The sequence below is a fragment of the Ruditapes philippinarum genome, unplaced genomic scaffold, assembly GCF_026571515.1.
Source record: "Ruditapes philippinarum isolate M1 unplaced genomic scaffold, ASM2657151v2 ctg631_1_1_1_1, whole genome shotgun sequence".
NCBI classification, from domain to species: domain Eukaryota; kingdom Metazoa; phylum Mollusca; class Bivalvia; order Venerida; family Veneridae; genus Ruditapes; species Ruditapes philippinarum.
Window position 1 is genome coordinate 235,109 of NW_026853525.1, and position 22,046 is coordinate 257,154.

At 33.2% G+C, this 22,046-nt stretch overlaps 1 protein-coding gene across 1 annotated transcript; it reads right to left on the minus strand.

Moving 5' to 3' along the window:
- Nucleotides 1–9,283: 9,283 nt before the first annotated feature.
- On the minus strand, nucleotides 9,284–21,515 carry LOC132737113 (uridine-cytidine kinase 2-like). Its single transcript, XM_060724350.1, has 7 exons — nucleotides 21,363–21,515; nucleotides 17,824–17,983; nucleotides 17,001–17,097; nucleotides 16,112–16,254; nucleotides 12,896–12,993; nucleotides 10,359–10,407; nucleotides 9,284–9,680 (listed from the first exon to the last, which is right to left on the minus strand). Exons 1-7 carry the CDS (start codon nucleotides 21,459–21,461, stop codon nucleotides 9,568–9,570), a joined length of 759 nt encoding a protein of 252 aa, XP_060580333.1. The 5' UTR covers nucleotides 21,462–21,515; the 3' UTR covers nucleotides 9,284–9,567.
- Nucleotides 21,516–22,046: the final 531 nt, after the last annotated feature.

Here is a 22,046-nt window from a genome sequence, read left to right on the forward strand (position 1 = left end):
TTTAATGAAAGTTGCAACAATTAAAATCCAATCTGAAAATTGACTTCAGACACCAAATCATGATTAGAACATTTGAATTTAAGGATTCCAGATGACATCCCTAATATTTTTTCAATGTATATCTATTTTGAAAATAAATTATATAATTGAATAAATTCTTAGTTATCACTTATACCAGTCCTGTACTGTTTGACTTTATAAACTGTATAAGTTTGATTGTTTCTGCAATTGTACGTAAGTTATTCCTGCTAGAGGAATTATCAGTTAATTACTCCAGTACTGGTTATTCCAGGAAGTATACTAAGCAATTATTTCATTTTGCTTATTTATGTTCTACGAAAAGAAAAGCAGGATTATTTTAGTGATACTTCTAGTAGCCAGAAACCCTTGGAAGGTATCAAAGCTTATAAGCTGCAGCATAATATATGACCACTGTATGATTGAAAATAATCCTGTTACCACCCTGTGTATGTAAAAAATATGAAACCTAAGCCAGTATGATTGCAAAGTGAACATTATATAAGAATCAAGCGAGTCTGGTTGCCATGTACATTATATGAGAATCAAGCCAGTCTGGTTGCCATGTACATTATATGATAATCAAGCCAGTCTGGTTGCCATGTACATTATATGAGAATCAAGCGAGTCTGGTTGCCATGTACATTATATGAGAATCAAGCCTGTCTGGTTGCCATGCACATTATATGAGAATCAAGACAGTCTGGATGCCATGTACATTATATGATAATCAAGCCAGTCTGGTTGCCATGTACATTATATGAAAATCAAGCCAGTCTGATTGCCATGTACATTATATGAGAATCACGCGAGTCTGGTTGCCATGTACATTATATGAAAATCAAGCCAGTCTGATTGCAGTGTACATTATATGAGAATCAAGCGAGTCTGGTTGCCATGTACATTATATGAGAATCAAAGCAGTATGGTTGCCATGCAAATAATATGAGAATCAAAGCAGTATGGTTGCCATGCACATTATATGAGAATCAAAGCTGTCTGGTTGCCATGCACATTATATGAGAATCAAGCGAGTCTGTTTGCCATGTACATTATATGATAATCAAGGGAGTCTGATTGCCATGCACATTATATGAGAATCAAGCCAGTCTGGTTGCGTTGTACATTATATGAGAATCAAGGCAGTATTGTTGCCATGTACATTATATGAAGAATCAAGACAGTCTGGTTGCCATGTGCATTATATGAGAATCAAAGCAGTATGGTTGCCATGTACATTCTATGAGAATCAAAGCAGTATGGTTGCCATGCACATTATATGAGAATCAAACCAGTATGGTTGCCATGTACATTATATGAGAACCAAAGCAGTCTGGTTGCCATGTACATTATATGAGAATCAAAGCAGTATGGTTGCCATGCACATTATATGAGAATCAAGTCAGTCTGGTTTCTATGCACATTATATGAGAATCAAGTCAGTATGGTTGCCATGCACATTATATGATAATCAAGCCAGTCTGGTTGCCATGTACATTATATGAGAATCAAAGCAGTATGGTTGCCATGCACATTATATGAGAATCAAGTCAGTCTGGTTTCAATGCACATTATATGAGAATCAAGTCAGTATGGTTGCCATGCACATTATATGTGAATCAAGCCAGTCTGGTTGCTATGCACATTATATGAAAATCAAGTCAGTATGGTTGCCATGCACATTATGTGAGCATCAAACCAGTCTGGTTGCTATTCACATTATATGAGAATCAAGTCAGTCTGGTTTCTATGCACATTATATGAGAATCAAGTCAGTAAGGTTGCCATGCAAATTATATGAGAATCAAGTCAGTAAGGTTGCCATGCACATTATATGAGAATCAAGTCAGTATGGTTGCCATGCACACTATATGTGAATCAAGCCAGTCTGGTTGCTATGCACATTATATGAGAATCAAGTCAGTATGGTTGCCATGCACATTATGTGAGCATCAAACCAGTCTGGTTGCTATTCACATTATTTGAGAATCAAGTCAGTCTGGGTTCTATGCACATTATATGAGAATCAAGTCAGTAAGGTTGCTATGCACATTATATGAGAATCAGGCCAGTCTGGTTGCCATGCACACTATATGTGAATCAAGCCAGTCTGGTTGCGATGCAAACTATATTGAATCAAGCCAGTTTGGTTGCCATGCAAATCATATGAAAATAAAGCCTATCTGGTTGCCATGCACTTTATATGAGAATCAAACCAGTCTGGTTGCCATGCACATTATATGATAATCAAGCCAGTCTGGTTGCCATACACATTATATGATGATCGAGCCAGTCTGGTTGGCATAAACATTATATCAGGAATGAAGCCAGTCTGGTTTCCATGCATATTACATGACAACTGAGCCAGTATGGTTGCCATGTATATTATATCAGGAATGAAGCCAGTCTGGTTGCCATGCACACTAAATGACTATATGATAATCGAGCCAGTCTGGATGAAGTTTAGTTGTCATGCATATATGAAATTCAAGCCAGTCTGGTTTCTATGCACATTATATGAGAATCAAGTCAGTATGGTTGCCATGCACATTATATGATAATCAAGCCAGTCTGGTTGCCATGTACATTATATGAGAATCAAAGCAGTATGGTTGCCATGCACATTATATGAGAATCAAGTCAGTCTGGTTTCAATGCACATTATATGAGAATCAAGTCAGTATGGTTGCCATGCACATTATATGTGAATCAAGCCAGTCTGGTTGCTATGCACATTATATGAAAATCAAGTCAGTATGGTTGCCATGCACATTATGTGAGCATCAAACCAGTCTGGTTGCTATTCACATTATATGAGAATCAAGTCAGTCTGGTTTCTATGCACATTATATGAGAATCAAGTCAGTAAGGTTGCCATGCACATTATATGAGAATCAAGCCAGTCTGGTTGCTATGCACATTATATGAGAATCAAGTCAGTATGGTTGCCATGCACATTATGTGAGCATCAAACCAGTCTGGTTGCTATGCACATTATATGAGAATCAAGTCAGTCTAGTTGCTATGCACATTATATGAGAATCAAGTCAGTATGGTTGCCATGCACATTATGTGAGCATCAAACCAGTCTGGTTGCTATGCACATTATATGAGAATCAGGCCAGTCTGGTTGCCATGCACACTATATGTGAAACAAGCCAGTCTGGTTGCGATGCAAACTATATTGAATCAAGCCAGTTTGGTTGCCATGCAAATCATATGAAAATAAAGCCTATCTGGTTGCCATGCACTTTATATGAGAATCAAACCAGTCTGGTTGCCATGCACATTATATGATAATCAAGCCAGTCTGGTTGCCATACACATTATATGATGATCGAGCCAGTCTGGTTGGCATATACATTATATCAGGAATGAAGCCAGTCTGGTTTCCATGCATATTACATGACAACTGAGCCAGTATGGTTGCCATGTATATTATATCAGGAATGAAGCCAGTCTGGTTGCCATGCACACTATATGACTATATGATAATCGAGCCAGTCTGGATGAAGTTTAGTTGTCATGCATATATGAAATTCAAGCCAGTCTGGTTACAATGCACATTATATGACTATAAGATAATAAAGCCAGTCTGGTTGCCATGCACATTGTATGACCATATGAGAATCAAGTCAGCCAGGTTGCAATGCACATTATATGATAATCAAGCCAGTCTGGTTGTCATGCAAACTATATGGAATCAAGCCAGTTTGTTTAAGATGCAAATCATATGAAAAATAAAGCCAGTCTAGTTGCAATGCACCTTATATGAGCATCAAACCAGTGTGGTTGCCATGCACAATATATGTGAATCAAGCCAGTCTGGTTGCTATGCACATTATATGAGAATCAAGCCAGTCTGGTTGCTATGCAAACTATATTGAATCAAGCCAGTTTGCTTTCTATGCAAATCATATGAAAATCAAGCCTATCTGGTTGCCATGCACATTATATGAGAATCAAACCAGTCTGGTTGCCATGCACATTAGATGAGAATCAAGCCAGTCTGGTTGCAATGCATATTACATGAGAATCAAGACAGTCTGGTTGCCTTGAATATTATATGATAATCGAGCCAGTCTGGTTGCCATATACATAATATCAGGAATGAAATATCAAGCCAGTCTAGTTGCAATGCACCTTAATTGAGCATCAAACCAGTCTGGTTGCCATGCACATTATATGAGCATAAAACCAGTCTGGTTGCCATGCACATTATATGAGCATCCAACCAGTCTGGTTGCCATGTACATTATATGAGAATCAACCCAGTCTGGTTGCGACATTTTGTGCATACATAATGAGACTCAAACAAGTCAAGATCAGCAAAATGAGTCATTACTTGGGTATATCATATAAATTATTTATTATATTTCAAGTCTTTTTGCTAGTCTTACATACATCTACATACATTATCTACATACATTTTCCTCAAGGTTGATTTGATTAAAAAACTGACCCATCTTGAGGCATGCAACTTTAAAGGTTTTTCCTGCATGAGATTTAAAACCAAGTAACCCTTTAGATGAAATAATTCTTCACCTTTGGTGGAAGTCAAACAGAAAAAAAATAAGAACATTTTTTATATTATCGTATAAGTCTTTATAAAACAGATACCAATATTAACTCATTCAATTAGAGTAAAGACGAAATCAAGAAACTTGTTTTATCTCAATTACCCTTATGTGACATCCAAGGTGCAGGAATTTTTTTATCCATGTGACTCATAAAACTTTATACAGGTCTTTTAGGCAATGCTTTTTGCAAAATATAGAGACATGGTCTGTATCTCCCGAAAATAAGATGTGTTTTTCTTTACCTTGACATAAAGCAAGTGACTCCCAGGACAGTGCAAATTTTGACCTGAGGGTCATGATCAATTTAACTTTTATTGAAATTTACAGATTGATGCTACAGGCCAAATATCTAAGGTCTGTGCTTGTACGTTCACAAAATATGACTTAAATGTGTTTTCCTGTAATCAAATGACCCCCCGAGCAGGCCAATATTAACTCTAAGGGTATGATAAATATCAACTTGCAGACAATCACAAGGTTTTGTACATGCTAAATATCCTAGCTCTCCATATTGTAATTTTACAAATAAGACTGCAATATATTTTATCATACAAGGCTTTATTAACTAAGTGACCCTAGGGGCGCGGAAAACATTGGCCTACGGTGCATGATAAATATCAGGTTAATAAAAGCCAACAAGGCAATGCTACATGTCAAATATCTTAACTCTAGGCATTGTAGTTTCACCAAAACAAGGTTTTAATTTCTTTCCCTATACAAAACTGTATTAACTAAGTGAACGCAAAGTGGCATGATTCTTACCAGTTTTGTAATTGTCTATAACGCAATGCTACATGCTAAATATCTTAGCTCTAGACATTGAAGTTTCACACAATGAAAGTTAAATATGTTTTCCTATAAAAGTCTATATAAATCAAGTCTCACCGGGGCGGGGCCCAACAGGTAGCCCGAACTCTGCAAATCGTCTCATTGTGGTAAACATTTCTGCCCCCTAGTTTTAATTTCCTTCTATCGGTTCAAAGATTCAGACCAGCCATGAAAACTGCTAATAGACTGATGGACAATCTGGTGCATAATATAATACCCAAAGCTTTTTTTTCAGTAAGTGTCCATTGTTCAAAAGAAGAAGCTGTCAGAAACATGTGATCAAAAGGTTTTTATTGTCAATTAGACACAAAAAAAGTTTAAAATGTTTAATGTAGATTTAGAATGTACAAATGATGGTTGAAAATTAACAATCAATACAATTGAATATGTAAAAGGAGAATGATGATGGCCCTTGCTCACCTGAGGTACATTGCTAGAAAAGGTCATAATTCTTCAATGCAAAATTTAGTGGTAAGGTCACTCTAGGTTGTCATTTTTAATCAAAGCTGCATAATTTATCAAAACATTTCAACATGGCTGCTAGAAAATACTACATACTAAATATCTACAGGGATTTTTTGGCTCATTTTATAGCCGTTATTGGGTCATATTCCCAAAAGAAAATAGTATATTATTTTCCCAATCCACAGGAAAAAATTCCCAATTGAAAGTTAAAAAATAAAAATATTGAATAAAAATTCAAAAAATCTTTTGAAAATAAAGGCTTCTTCACTGTATTAGTGCTTAAATGTTTGAAGATGCCATCATAGACAGTAGTTGTCTGCATCCATTTAATCACTGTAAAATTTCAGTCATGCTTTTTTTCTCAATTTTGAACAAAACACCGCTGAAATTCCCAATTCCATGGATATGGGTCGTATTCCCAAAATCTTGGAAAAAATCCCTGATCTAAGCTCTTGGCATTGTTATTTCCCACTAGAAAGCTTATATTTGTTTAACTATGTAACTCTATAATTGTATACATGTATATTTAATGACCTGAAGCTGGAGGATATGATATATGCCACTTCTTTAAAGGTTAACATAGCAATGCTACATTACAAAAATATAAGTCATGGACATTAAAGTTCTATATAATGAAGACCTTAAAGTGTTTTCCCATACAAGTCAAAATCAGCTTAATAACTCCAGGGATGGCCCCTATTTTGACCCCATGGGAATATAGGTAATAATATAAATAGAGAGCAATAAAGGGATACTTCTGTCTTGACCTCAGATGACCACAAGCTTATGTTACAGGCCATTTGTCTTAGTTCTGGACATTGAAGGTTTTTAAATTTGTTGACTTGATAATGCATCAGACAAAAAAAACATTTATTTAACTTATACAGGGGGAACCCAAGAATAACTCCTGTGAAGTTTGGTCAAAATCTACTGAGTGGCTCAGGAGAAGATACACATTAGGTAAACAAACAACGGACAAACTTCCATCACAAAAGTTCACCTCTAAACACAAACCTGTGAGCACTTTGTGCTCAGGCTCATGTGAACTAAAATATATGTAGGTGAATCAAATAATGATAGTTTAAAAAAAAAATAATAATAAAAAGAAATAGAGGATATTGAATGAGTGTAAGTTCAATACTGAATTTATTGCACGAGTTGAATAAAATTATATTATGCGAGCCTCTGGCGAGCATAATATTTTTTTATTCAACGAGTGCAATAAATTCAGTATTGAACTAACACGAATTTAATTTTCTATTTATCACATACTCAAAATAAAGACCGGTTTAAGTGAAATAAGAGTTGTTTTTCATTGACGCGCCTATAGTATAACGCTAACATTAAGGGCGTCTTTTACACTATGTTTGTATAACGCTAATGATGTCACGTCAAAATATATGCACGGCCGTGCAATACCATATTTACGGAGTCGCAAAATCAGCATGGGTGTGTGATAAATAAACATAGTGAATAAATCAAACCATGTACATCAATAATATATCTAACAACTCAGATCACACAGATGTCCAACAATTACAATTATACACAATTCCAACAGTAAGGATTCAACCGAAATTCAACATTTTAAATTATCAAAAGACCATCAGCTTAGATAATACAAAATCCAAAAATTACCATGATACACAAATCTAATAAATAAGCTTGTACACTAATCAAAAAAAAATAAGACTATACACAAATCCAATAATTTAGTGGGGGCATGGCAAAGTGGTTAATGTGTTGGAGTAGTAATCTACCGCTAACCGCATGGGTTTAAACCCCATCAGGGGCAAGTCGTTGTTTCCTTTAGCAAGAAAATCTTGATTATTTAAAACATTACCATAATATTGATGAATGGGCGCATGGATATTGGAAGTATAAACATGGATGATCACAATGATTTAATTGATAAAGTAGACCTGTTGATACATTTTCGCCCTACATTAATGCCATGTGACCTTATACTGATGTCTCAATGCCTGAAGTACTATATGAGCCGCGTCATGATAAAACCAACATAATGTGTTTGCGACCAGCATGGATCCAGACCAACCTGCGCATATGCGCAGTCTGATCAGGATCCATGCTGTTCGCATACAGACCCTATAACAAGTAAAGAAACTGATAGCAAACAGCATTGATCCTGATCAGACTGCGCGGATGCTCAGGCTGGTCTGGATCCATGCTGGTCGCAAACCCATTATGTTGTATTTGTCGCGACGCTGCTCATATTGTTCTGTTTTTCAATATTTAATGTAGCCTTTATCATTCAATGTAACTAACTAAACATTAATTGAGGTCAATGTCAATCATGCAAATCTTCTTTCGTAGTGTTTGTAGAAAAATAATTTAATTATTATTATAACACTTTTTATTTCATTTTCAATTACAGAGTGTAAAAATAAGGTAATTCCCCAAACACATCAGGCTTCATAACCTCCAATATTCCGCCCATTGTTACTGGGCTTTATATGGAATGGCATGTACATGTCACACTGTAAGTTCCATAACAACCAATGCATGAACACAATGTAGCTTATACCCTATACAGATTTTTAAAATCAAACAATAAAGATTTTTAAATCAAATAATAAAAATTTTACACAAAATGGACAATGAAGATGAATACACAAATTAATGAATACACAAATTAAATACAGATAAAACATGAAAAACAATGCAATTTTGAGATAAGTTAGACAACATAGGATCTGACAATAAAAGAGAGGATGTAAATGTAATGTTTCTAAACAAATGAACAAATATTGATAATGAATGAAAGATTATAGATTATATAGTGAATCAATCTTAAATGGAATGAATCATGTAATGTACAGCATGAGAAATTATAACTAGGGAGGAGGAAACAATTGGGAGTAAACCATAACAAAATCTGTTTATCTAATCATAATGATAAACAACTCAATGAATACTTGTAAAAAAATTTTTACAGAATAAAACAATCGAAACTGTCATCTAGACAAATTCCTAAACATGAGATCTTTGAAACCTTTACTATATACTCTCAAATACCCCGACCTTTGCATTATCTTGAAATATGTTAATAGAAATATTTAAACCAAAAAAAATGTGGGGAAGTGTGTGTGAAGGGGGCAGAGAGCCATCAAATTTGTTTTCTATTAATATCATCATATATGAAATTCTAAACATACGCCTATAAATTTTATCTCTGGATTTTTTGTGAGATTAACATGTATATATAAATTATAAAAGTGATAAAATTAACAAAAGTGTTCTTGGAATCACTTAATCAAGGTCCTAAAATCTAAAACATTACTGTTCAATATATCAATACATACATTTCGAAAGTTATTTGTCATCTTGCAGATATTTGAACTGTTTATACCTTAAGTACCAATGGTTGATCTTATAAAAGGGAGGTAACTGCCTCAGTACTTAAATATGGCTCTGTAGAGAAATTTTGCTTCACAAATTGTCCAGCCTATACAAACAAAGGGAAACAACTCAAATACACTTCTGTAGAGTAAAATGCACAAAAAATGACTTGGTGTGTTAAAAATGCATTCATGATTTTAACAATCTATCTTACTCTCTAATAATGATTGCACATAACTAACAGGTCAATATTGTTTTGACATCATGTCCCATTGTTTTAATATTTTTAAAGTTCGTTAAAAACTAAAACACACTGCTAGTGCGGCCTTCCAACAAAAGAATCAGAATTATGCCTGGCTCGTCTGGTTGTTTCACGTGGTTGGGGACGTAACAATTCTTGGATATGCTGAACTATCAAATCAATTGCAACTGAAACAAACAGGATAGAACACTATAAAAAAGTGCACAAAGTCAAGACTGTGTAAATGTAGCGAAATTGAAATTTCAAATTGAAACTAGAAAATTAAACTACCAAACAGAATGGGTTTGTGGAAATGAAACATAAACAATAAAGAAAACTCAGAACAGGGGAAATAATTCAGTAAAATGAAACACAATGATTCTACGACTTAATAATGTAACAAATACAATTTAAACTCATGTGTTAATTTCCAAGTGAAAACATTTAGTGTTTTATAATTTAAAGGAACTCCACTGAGTTTTAAAAGCCTAAAAACATAACATTTGAATTCCTTACATAAATGAGCAGGGGCACTTCAGACAGAAATATATGCAAAGATAGTTAAGAAATATACTTTGAAATAAATTGAAAATCATATTTTTATGATTTTTTTAGCCCGATTTGAGTAAAAAGCGTTTAAACGCTATTCATTTTGTGTCATTTTTTAACAATTCGAATAATTATTCTGGAAAAACAAAGTGAGCGAATGATCTGAAATTTTGCACAAAGATTAATGGTCTTAACCTACATCAAATGGTACATTTATCTGGAAAAAATATTTTCAGTCCCATCATGTCAAAATACCTCAGTGGAGTCCCTTTAAAAGTTTTTACATGATGATAAACATAATATACATCATAATGTACCTGTGTTGTCTGCACCTCGTGGGATTATCACATCAGCATATTTTTTGGTCTGAAATGAGTAAAGATTATGTTATGCTATTGCATTTTCATGCTTATTATATAAATTAAATTAAAGGTTAAATGGTTATCAAAACTTATCCAGCAATAATCTTCCTTAGATCCAAGCCAGAGCTTAAAGGTCTTGGATAATGACATTTCAATTACAATTCTAATGGTATAATCATGTAAAGTTTCAAGTGATTACTTTCAAAAATTGTAAGGATAGATCCTTCAGGCAAAACTTAAACCAAGAATGTTTCAAGTTTATTATTCCTATTGAGTTTCATTTAAAAGTACGCTGAGGTTTTTAGCTCAGGATTAATCATGTTCTGCGGCTTGAGGCATGCAGTCTCGAGACAAAAGAACTTCTAGATATTTTTTTACAAGGAAATGTAAAGTTTCATCAAAAACAGCTAAGCCTTTGAAATGTTGTGGATAATAAAGATATATTTTTCTCTATTTGTAAGCTTTGGCAAGGATCATTCCTGTAAAATTTCATCAAAATCTGTCAAGCCTGTGAAATGTTGTTGATAATAAAGATATTTTTTGTCTATATATTAGCATTGGCTTCCGTCTTCTATAAAAGAGTAGTACAATTAAATTATTTTTTTGTATGTACAATAAAATTATAATTCTTATCAAGTTTCATCAAAACCTGCCAAATTCAATGTTGATAAAGTGACATTATGCCCATCCTAGGGTATATAATAAGTAAACAGGTGAATATCAAAATAAGTTTTCATTTAGCCATAATTCCTTTTATTTAATAATTTAGTTAGCATAAACAATAAATAACCCAGAAATCCCAACAAAATTTCTGTTCATGCCCATTAGAATTTACATGTAACGCTTAGTTTATAAAAAGAGTGGGGAAGTCTTTTTAGATTTAAGGTAGATTTATAATTTTTCTCAAAACATTTTCCAATATCAACTGTTGGTCAAACACCATTTTGTCAGTTAATCTTTTGAAATATAAAGTCAATTTAGGTTAATTCGACTATGAAAATATGAGCATAATGTCACTTTAAACAAAACACAGTGATATATGATAAATAACATATAGTATCACATTCAATCACATTTTGCATTTCTTTATATAAATTGAAGGCACAAAATGCCATCTTTAGGAAGTGCAAACAAATTTAATAATGTTAAAATAATGTTTTAGAGCATGTGAGAGCATGTTAGATGCTTATCAAATAAATAACCTCTTAAGAAAGGGCAAACAACTATAAAGGAGGACATGTCTACAATAGGCACATTTTCCATTAGTATTTCGAATTTGAAAAAAATACAAAGGAATCAATTGGATTTTCTTGTAAAATGCTGCTTGAAATAAATGTTGATAAATTTCTAAGTGATTTAGAATAACCACTTATCTAATGAATAATATCATTTCGTTCTAGAATTTTATTATCTCCTATATAAATATATGTAATATCGGACCATGTATCTCACACTTGCCAACAACTTCCATGTATACTTCTTTCATGGTTTACAAGGTAAATACCATATACTATTAACATAATTATTCATTATATTCCATTTAAAATCTACTCTATTAAATCAATTAAACAATTTTACAAAGTAAAGTAAGTATTTTGACTTCCATACAAAGTACTAATTAAATCCTTTAACCCTTACCCTGCTGAAGTGGAAAGTGATTGTATAGAGCCAGGCCGTGCAGTCTGACCAGACTCTATACTGTTGGCTGGCCAACTTCAAATTCTCAGCCTGATATCCCTTAAAATTGATAATGGACTGTTCCAAAATAGAAATTGGAAAAGTCCATTTAAGAAATTTAGCAGTTTAAAGGTTAAACTGTACATAGAGGATATTTGTTTGTTTTGCATGTAAGATTGAAATATAATTTCACTGAGTGAACACCAGATGCAATATTTTCACGAGTGGCGTAGCCACGAGTGAAAATATAATAGCTGGTGTTCACGAATGAAATATATTTCAATCTTACATGCAAAACAAATAAATATTCTTTTTATTTCATGCTTTTAAGTGATTTTAAGTATTTTTTACTGATTTTGCCGCGTAACGTCGCGCATTCTCCTTTGTGACGTCATCACATCATGACGTCACCTCATCAATTTTATATATAATATAGTTCTGTTAAATTTCTCTAATTTTGTTACATTTTTAAGATGATGTATGGTGACATCGCCTTTCTTTTCCTAAAGAAGCAAAATTTACGCATAACAGCATTTATTTCTGTCTGTTATTACATTTAGTTATGATTCTCTTTTCATCCGCATTCAGATATAGTCTGGCTACAGTGAAAATTATATTTTATAAATTTCACTAGTGGTTTATCAGAATATAATCATCTGATATATTACAATAAAACACTGGAAAGCATGAAATAATTAATATTATTATATACTTAATATATTAATAATTATGTTCTATTGAATGAAATAGTAATTTAAGACAGGTATTAATCAATTTTCCTAGTGGAGCATTACATATACATTGCCCATACTCACTGGAAGGCAAAACTCTTCAAAAGCAGGTTTAACAAGGTTTGTATACTGATTCAATGTCTGATCCAGATCTCTACATCTCTCTTTGGTGTCTCTTAAAACTACAACAAACAAAACACAATTTCATTTAGTACGTTATGGTCATGCATATACAAATTCAACAGAAGTTATGTTCATTTATGTTTGCCTTTTTACTTTAAAATTCTAAATAACCAAAATATAACCGAAATTCTATATTCAATAACCATTATAAAGCAATTATTTTTTGGCCAGGGAAAAAAATCTCATTCACTCGTATTTTAAGAGTAGAACAGCAGGGCGATTGGTTAATTGTAGCCAGATCATATAATTAAGGGACAAATCAGGGGTTGACACTAACTTTTCAGCCAGGAATCCCAACGGGACATCTGTTTTTGAATTCAAAAATCCCTTCCCTAAGTTAGAAGTCCCTGATTTTTTTTTATATAATTTTAAGAATAAAGCAATAACCTTTGTTTATCAAAATTGATGTGCAACTTATTTTTTATTGTTCTTTCGTTCTACTTTTTGGGATGTTGATCATAGCCCATGGATCTGTGATAACATTAAGTGATGAAGGAATGAAATCCTCTATGTTTCAATTTCCAGCATTATTAAGTTTGGTAACAAAATCATACATGCAGTTGGAAGTGTTTATAGGTCTTGTAAAATATGTCCTAAATATTACTGACTTCAATACATATAATGCATTTTGTCCCTTTGTCTGTAGTTATGCAGTAAGTAATTTTCATTTGATATTATAATATTGCTGTATTAGGTCTACTTGAATAAGTGTAAACTAGTCATTGAAGAGAAGAAAATGAGTTACTGCAAAAAAGCTTTTTTGCTCATAATTCCTTTACATAATGATATCAATGACATGATAAGACAGGAACAAATTATTATTATTGCATTTAAAATATAATCACAAAATCGGTATATATTAAAAAATAATCCCAAAAAAATCACGCATCCGAATGTGTTTATCCGAAATCTATTACACTATTGATTATGGAATTGCCGACTTTTTCCACGGTGTAAGTGTTCTAACATCATAGTAAACATCAAATATAAAACAAAACTATAAAAAACATATCATTTTTACTATGGTGGTTGAAAATACAGCAAAATATCGGCAAATACTGACATTGGAATGTTTGGTATGTGGAGAATTTTCGTGTTTTGTAAACAATGTTTCATTTCCGGTTTACTTTTTGCAAGTTTATCACGTTTAATAAATACTTTTTTTTGCAAGATTACCATCTTAAATGAATACTTAAAAGTTGATTAAAGATCAGTATATTTTTTACTTAAAAACTTAAAAGTCCCAACGGGACATCTGACTTGGAACTTAAGAAATCCCTTGCCAATTTTTGGAGTCCTCGGGACCGCGGGACTGCGTTAGTGTCGAACACTGCAAATGAGCCGTGTCATGACAAAACCAACATAGTGCGTTTGCGACCAGCATGGATCCAGACCAGCCTGTGCATCCGCGCAGTCTGATCAGGATCTATGCTGTTCGTTTACCAACTCTATTACAAGTAGAGAAACTTATAGCGAACAGCATGGATCCTGATCAGACTGCGCGGATGTGCAGGCTGGTCTGGATCCATGCTGGTCGCAAACGCACAATGTTGGTTTTGTCATGACGCGGCTCATTAATGTCTTGCAGAATGAGTGGCTCTCAAAAATATATAATTTGATCATTCCAAGTTGTTATTTCTGGTGGAAACTTTGTTTCCTATTTAGAGATATTTCTTTTGAGATGTATGAATACAAGTCTTCTGTAAACTCTTTGCTTGCAATTACACCATGAAGAATTGTTGAGACTATAATTTTCTCAATAAAATAAGATAGTTAGAGTGTCAGAATATTTTCCATCAATCTGTTTTTGGTACTCAATAGGTTTCAAGTCGCACAAGCACTGTCAAGGTCATACGGCGACCGTCAAGCTGTGCCGGTACAGAAAGACTTTGAGTGTCCCTTTTATTTCAAGCAAAGTCTGGAAGATCAGTAGAACCGCATAGATTTTGTACCTTAAAACTTCTGTAATCAAGTTGGAAAGCCTTCTCACATGAAATAAATCAAGGTCTTTTCCAAGTATTGACAGCAAGGTGCAAGCCACTCAATTTTACCATCAAGTCTCATTTCTCTGACTTTAATTGCATTTATCCTGTCACTTGTATCAATTTCGGCCCGATAACAAGGTGCCGTATATTTTTACTGATCTACGGCACTTGATCACGTGGTATGCATGTTTGCCGGACTACTTTTCAAGAAAAAATATAAAAACTGTCGTTAAATCTTCTGTGTGTAGAATAACGAATTTTGGAAATGTTGATAAAACTTTGTTTGTTTATTTTATTTCACTCTATAATTTTTCAAGCGAAATAAAAATTATTAAAAGTGAAATAAATGTAAAACTTAACTCGTTTTCGATATTAAAATAGCGTACTTGATCTGATTGTTTTGCACGTGCTGTTTGGCGCAACATTGTGACGTCACGTAAACAATACTTTAAACGTCTGTACAGCGTTAACGACTGAATAAAAGATATTGGTGTTCGAATTCATTTTCTTAGTTAGACCATTTTCTTTCATTCTAGATAGTTTTCACAACATAATTCGACAAAAAATTGTATTTATTTATCACATTTTTCAAACAAAATGGCGCCCTTAATGTAAAAATACGCAGGGAGATAATAAGAACGGCAAGTGCATTGTTGTAGAATAATGCACACTTCGGGCCTTTTTTGTTTATATAGAAACATTTCCGATACTGTGAATAAAGGTAGTTTGCCTAATAAAATTCTTTAAAAAAACGGTGACAGGATAAATAGAATAATAGATTGGTGCCGTGGATGGAGAAAGTTTATCTGGCTCTGCTCCGGAATTTATTGGGTTCGCCTGAGGCTCACCCAATAAATTCCTCCGCCTCGCCAGATAAACTTTCTCCATCCACGGCACCAACCTATTATTCTCTATATGCTTGAAAATCCAATAATCTACCATTTTTGCAACTTTCACTCAAATGCATTATATATGAAGTAAGTTTGACATTTATTCACTTAAAACAAAATAAAAAGTAGGCAAGTGATTTGTCAAAGGGAGTGAAGATGAATGAAATATTAACACAAATGCAGACAGGCATTTGTCTATCTATTACATATTAGTTTTACCAATCTGTTAATGGAATAGTTACCTCTTCTACTTAGCCTAGTATCTGGATCCGTATCAACAAACAATTTCATGTGAAACATGTTCCGTAACTCTGGCCAATAAAATACCAAAATCCCTTCAAACAGGACCACATCGGCCGGATAAATGGCAAGATTCGAACTTTTCCTACAGAACAAAATCAATGCTAACAAAGCTGAATGTTGATATAATGTCTAATTCAATATCATTAATAAATTTAGATTGTATCATATAACAAAACACTTTCGAGTAAAATTGTAAATGCTGATTTAAAACCATCATTCCAGGATTTGAATGCAGTCTTATAAGAATTATTACCAAAGATACATTTTTTTCAGCCTGAGAAAAAGTTTCTATGGAAAAAGTAAAACTTTTGCTGGCTTAAATTTAATTAATTAAATCATCAATATATTAGATTATCTAGAAAGTTAAACAAATTTTCTTTAAAGCCCAGTTTTGAAATTAATATTTTCCCAGTAGGTATCCAATATGTGAACTTCTTCCATGTGGGAAACAGTGGTCTTTTATGAGGGGTAATTTTGAAAATGAAAGTACATGTATAATATACCGCTGGAAACATTATTGTTTCTCTTTCTAACCAAATGTCTGTTTTTGCCGATGTGTGTGATTGCCTAGATTAATTTATGTAAAGCACACATGACCAAGAAATAAATCTACAAGGCTTCAATTTGTTCAGGTTTAAAGAAGTACCTGTAAAGTTTTCAAGATTTTAGATATACACCAAAATGTGTAAGAAAGCACTGTACTAAAGCTGCAAAGAAAGCCCTTAATATTCAAAGTGTTCCACAAGAGTGAATGGTACCAGTACATAACAAACAGACTACCTGGTACTGTACCAGTATATCATCATACATGAAACAGGGTGTGCTTACCTGGAATTCGTGACATAATCATATGATGGTATTTCCACTGTTTTCCCTTGTACAATTTTTGACATTGTTTCAAACATAAAGTCATAATCATATGCCTCTGAAATATATAAAAAGAAATCAATCAACAATGCTTTCAAGGGCTTTTTCCCCCCTTTACCCTCAGTTTCGGAATGATTTTTTAAATCATCTATTTTTCCCCTTAAAGATCCTGTAACACAATTTTTTCATGGTTTTATTTCATAAATATGATGCTCAAATTAAGATTTGTCAATATTGTAAGTTCCAATAAGCTTTAGCATTATTTATAAAGATATTACCCAATCTAACATTTCATGTAAATAAAGGGAGGTAATTAGAAATTTATTTTTCTATAAATTCTTAGTCAAATTTTCCAATAAATTATAAGAAATGAATGCATGTAATTTCTTGATTAAATATAATGTGCACAAATATTTGCTGTACACATTTTACATATTCTTCGATGTTAGAAAATTGTTTTATTTGCATAATTATATACATAAATAATTTTTTGCAAGTGTGGTATACACACAGTAACAATATCAATCACAAAACATACACGATCTTTGAATTAAAGTTCAACTTTTTCTTCAACTTAAGCAAAAATACTGCTTTACTCTCCTTAAAATATAAGTCTCAGGCTACTTGTGAAGTGTGTAAAGCTATACATAACCTGCCTGCAGTTTACATAATTTTTGTTTAAAGTATGAAAAAGAATAGTTTCATATTGCCTGTATGAAAAACTGTATGAAAGAAAGCCCATAAAATGTTCACAAATAAATCAGACATGCTTTTGTTAACTTACCTGGATGGTCAAAATTAAACTGTCCTTTAGCTGCCTGTTCTTTTTCAGCATCATTTAATACTTTGTAAAATGAGTCTTGTCCAATAATAGCAACTTGACGCTGTCTCCTATCAACATCTGTTTGTCCTAACTGTTGCATAATCTTCTCACACACTGTTGACTGTAAACAAAAGACCTAATAAATATGATAATATATATGCCCACACATATGTATATCAAAGCATAAAACCTACACTGACATTAAAATACCTTATAAACTGCAATTCATGAATACCATATATTACCAATATTTGAAACACCAGACACAATAAGTTCCATCTAGTTTAGATAAAAAAATTTCAAATACTTAAATTGGGCAATGAGTTATCAATAACATTAATGATACACAATAAATGTCAAATATACATATGAATGACTACATGAGAAAATATGCATTAGCTCAGTCTGTAGATCTCATAACAATAATCCAAAGTCTGCAGATCCGAGTCCTGATCATTATTCAACATTGGCAAGAAAAGGTGCCGAATGCCTGACCTGGATTAGACCCCTACATGTTACTGTATGTATTTTTTCAGGAGTAAAACTTGTAAAAATGGAATGAACCTTGTATTACTCCTGGTTTCAATCCCGGTGTCTATTCCTGGATGCAGCTTTTTTTCTCCACGACATTTGGGGCCAAACAGCCTAATAGTATATACATTAGCTGTCAAGTCAGCTATATCCTAGAAGAGACACCCGGGGGTCTAAACCAGGAGTATAGATTAGGGCTGTGCATTGCCATTTTTTTCTGTCACGATACATATCACGATATTTGTTTTTCAAAACGATGCGATTCAGGATATGTATTGCATACTTTGAAGAAATGCTATGCATATTGCGATTCTTATGTTGCGATGCGATACGTATCACGATACTGACTTTCAGACTTAGTATATAAATATTTGGCCATTTGTTTGCAGCATAATCATGAATATAATATAAAACTATTACAATAACAAACTAGAAATGTGTCCATAGGACACGGGTGCCCCCACCGCGCCACTGTTCTGTCAATCTTATGACTCTAGGTCAAATATTTTTTGAAAACTAAAAATCTTTTACTAAGTAAAGGGCAAGAACTTTACAAATACTGAATAAATCCACAAGCAAACCCCAAGGTGCATAAGTACACATGCTGACCAACATTCTTGTAAACTTTCAGGCCTACAAGTGAAATACTTTTTGAGCTATGCATGAACAAGTTGAAAATTGCAAATTTATACCACTGTAAGTCAAGGGCAATAACTCAAATAACAACAAAACTGTAAAAAATCCACATGCAAAGTCCCAGGTTCATAGCTTCACAGTGATGTGAATCATTATTCCTGTAATTTAGTGATGTTGATCATTATTCCTGATCTAACTCAAGCACTCAAGGAACAAATAACAACATAATAAAACGGTTTTTACTAAGTCAAAGGAAATAACTCTACAAATACTAGATAAATCCACAAGCGAAACCCCAGGTGAAAAACTAAATATGCTGAGCAACCTTCCCGTAAGGTTTAATGACTCTATGTCAAATCCTTTTTGAGTTACATGCGACACAAGTTGAAAATTGCAAAAAATTTCTAAGTCAAGAGCAATAACTCTAAAAATACTAAATAAATCCAGACGAAACACCCAGGTGCACAACTACACATGCTGATCAACATTCCTGTAAAGTTTCATGACTCTAGGTCAAATCCTTTTTGAGTTACATGTGACACAAGTTGAAAATTGCAAGATTTTACTAAGTCAAGGACAATAACTCTAAAAAATACTAAAAATATCCAGACGAAAATACCCAGGTGCACAACTACACATGCTGATCAACATTCCTGTAAAGTTTCATGACTCTATGTCAAATACTTTTTGAGTTACGTGCGACACAAAAGAGAACGGACGGACGGAAGGACGAACGGACGGACAGGGGTAAATCTAAATGCCCGCCACTAAAGTGGGGGCACAAAAAAATAAACTCTTTAACTTGTTGTTATAACTTGGTTTCCGATTTTGATCTTTGAACAATTTACTTTTCTGATTACTTAAGGATTAAAGGTATTGTTAATTATACCATAACTGCAAATTGATATCTACTATTCTAACACTAATGTCCAATACTGTAAATATGGCAGTTTAACAATTTCAGTCTTACAATACACCACTAAAGATTTTTCTTGTGAAAAAAATAGTAACAAGTGATTTACAATTAGGTCAACAACTGTGAAAATAACAGTTTATCAGTTTCACTCTCAGTTTTCTCGAAAGATTTTTGCTCAACCCCAGAGTATTTTATTTTGAGTTTGCAAATTTTGCAAATACTCTGGGGGATTACTCCACGTCCGGACTTCCACTGTTTACACAACACTGCCTGATGGTTCCCCAAAAACTACAATTTTCCCCAAAAACTACAATGTTCCCAAAACTCGTGAATTATATGACCAGGGAGGATTAACTATAGTTTCCCCTTCTAAATATTTTGCAGTCTACATGTTTTCTGTTTGTTTTGTTGTTGTTTTTTACCGGAAAATGATGTCAACAGAAATGAAAGTATATAAATACGTGACGAATATCACATGGGAATGTTTTCATCATCACTATTTTAATCCGACATCAAGTGCGACTAAATGAAATTACAAATTCATGTTTGTAGGTTGTTTTTTCTTGAAAACGCATAGATCTCTAATTATTTTTTTATTATAAACAAGTTCAAAGAATACCAGCCCATTTATATGGAATTGATAAAACTTGGTTAGTAACCGTTAAATGATTGCCGACATGGGGAAACGAGATGACAACGATGATATGATAATAGTCGCTCTTGTTCATTGTTTTCATCTCAGCTATTGTTCTTCAGTCTTTCAAAAAATACGTTTGTCCTTATATTCCTGGAGATATTGTTAGTGTATTGCGATACTTTCCCGCTATATTGATACATCGGGAGGTGAAATATGTATTGCATCGCAATATATTGGAATTAGTAATTTCATTATGATGCATACATCTAGGACAGGGCAGATCGCGATGCATCGATGAATCGTTACACCTCTAGTATATATAAAGTTCATTCCGTTTTCTTTAGTGTATTATAATTATAAATACAAGTTGCACTTCTGAAATATACATAGGGGTCTAATCCGTCAAGCCAAAGATAAGTGGCATTTGTTCCCATAACCTGTTTAAATGAGAACAAATTTAATTACGGTGGGAACATGAGACACAGTAATGACTTTAAATGATCAATTCGGGCAAAAATGTTTCATTTGCCAGCTACAAATAGTAAGTACAATGTTTTCATTCAGCAATTTCATTTGTAAGTCTGCTGAGGTCCCTATTTCAAGTCCTGATCTGACTTGCACTTACTTTTAAATCTATGTAGATATCTTTTAAAGACTCGGACCAATAAATTCTGTATTTGATCCGAAAATTCCATGTCCGAAATACACGACACTTGAGATTAAAACCTGCTTATTTATTAATTCGATGCGCAAATTCAAAACAAAAGATCGCACATTTACCTTTCCTGATGCGGTACCACCTGCCACGCCAATGACAAACGGTCTTGGAACGCGATCTACACCGTTCCCTCGATGTCCTAGATCGCGCACGGCTGCCATGTTTATACTTTTTTCAGCCTAATTGGTAAATATTGTAATGCAGCGAGGTCAAGGTTAAAATAAACATATAATTTGTCCTACATTATCTGGAAGATACACTATACCAAAAAAAAAAGATAATAAGAAATAATGTAAAAAAATGTATGGTTAAAACTGGAATCAGATCAAATTTAATAGAATGAAGAAACTTTTATTTTAAGGCACGTGCGTATATGACACAAGACACTAAAACTTAAGGAGGAACACCACTATTGCAATTCATAGAAAAATGCGACATTTGACCTCTAATTCTATCGAGGCGTGGTAAGATTAAGCACGTCATATAAATCCGTGGATTAAGTTAGAAACTTAAACTTTGTTGGTTTTATTCTTTAATTCAACTTTCGTCTTCAGGTTTATTGTAAATCTTTCTTTTTCATAAAAAATATTATACTTTTTTGCTGTGCTATATTTTCATACAGGTAAGTTTTTTCAGGGTCTTTCAAATAGAATTCTATTTGAAAGACCCTTACCTACAATTTTAATACAAAATGTATGCATACTGTACTGTGCACAGTTATATACATGTATATACTTGTGTATAGT

Bases quoted from the DNA above. Each gene is read 5' to 3' on its own strand.
- LOC132737113 (XM_060724350.1), bottom strand. From the start codon at position 21,461: ATGGCAGCCGTGCGCGATCTAGGACATCGAGGGAACGGTGTAGATCGC. The intron at 17,098-17,823 runs GTAAGTTAACAA...TATATATTTCAG, and splicing joins GTTTAATTTTGACCATCCAG to AGGCATATGATTATGACTTT. The intron at 9,681-10,358 runs GTACATTATGAT...TGTTTGTTTCAG, and splicing joins ACGAGGTGCAGACAACACAG to TTGCAATTGATTTGATAGTT.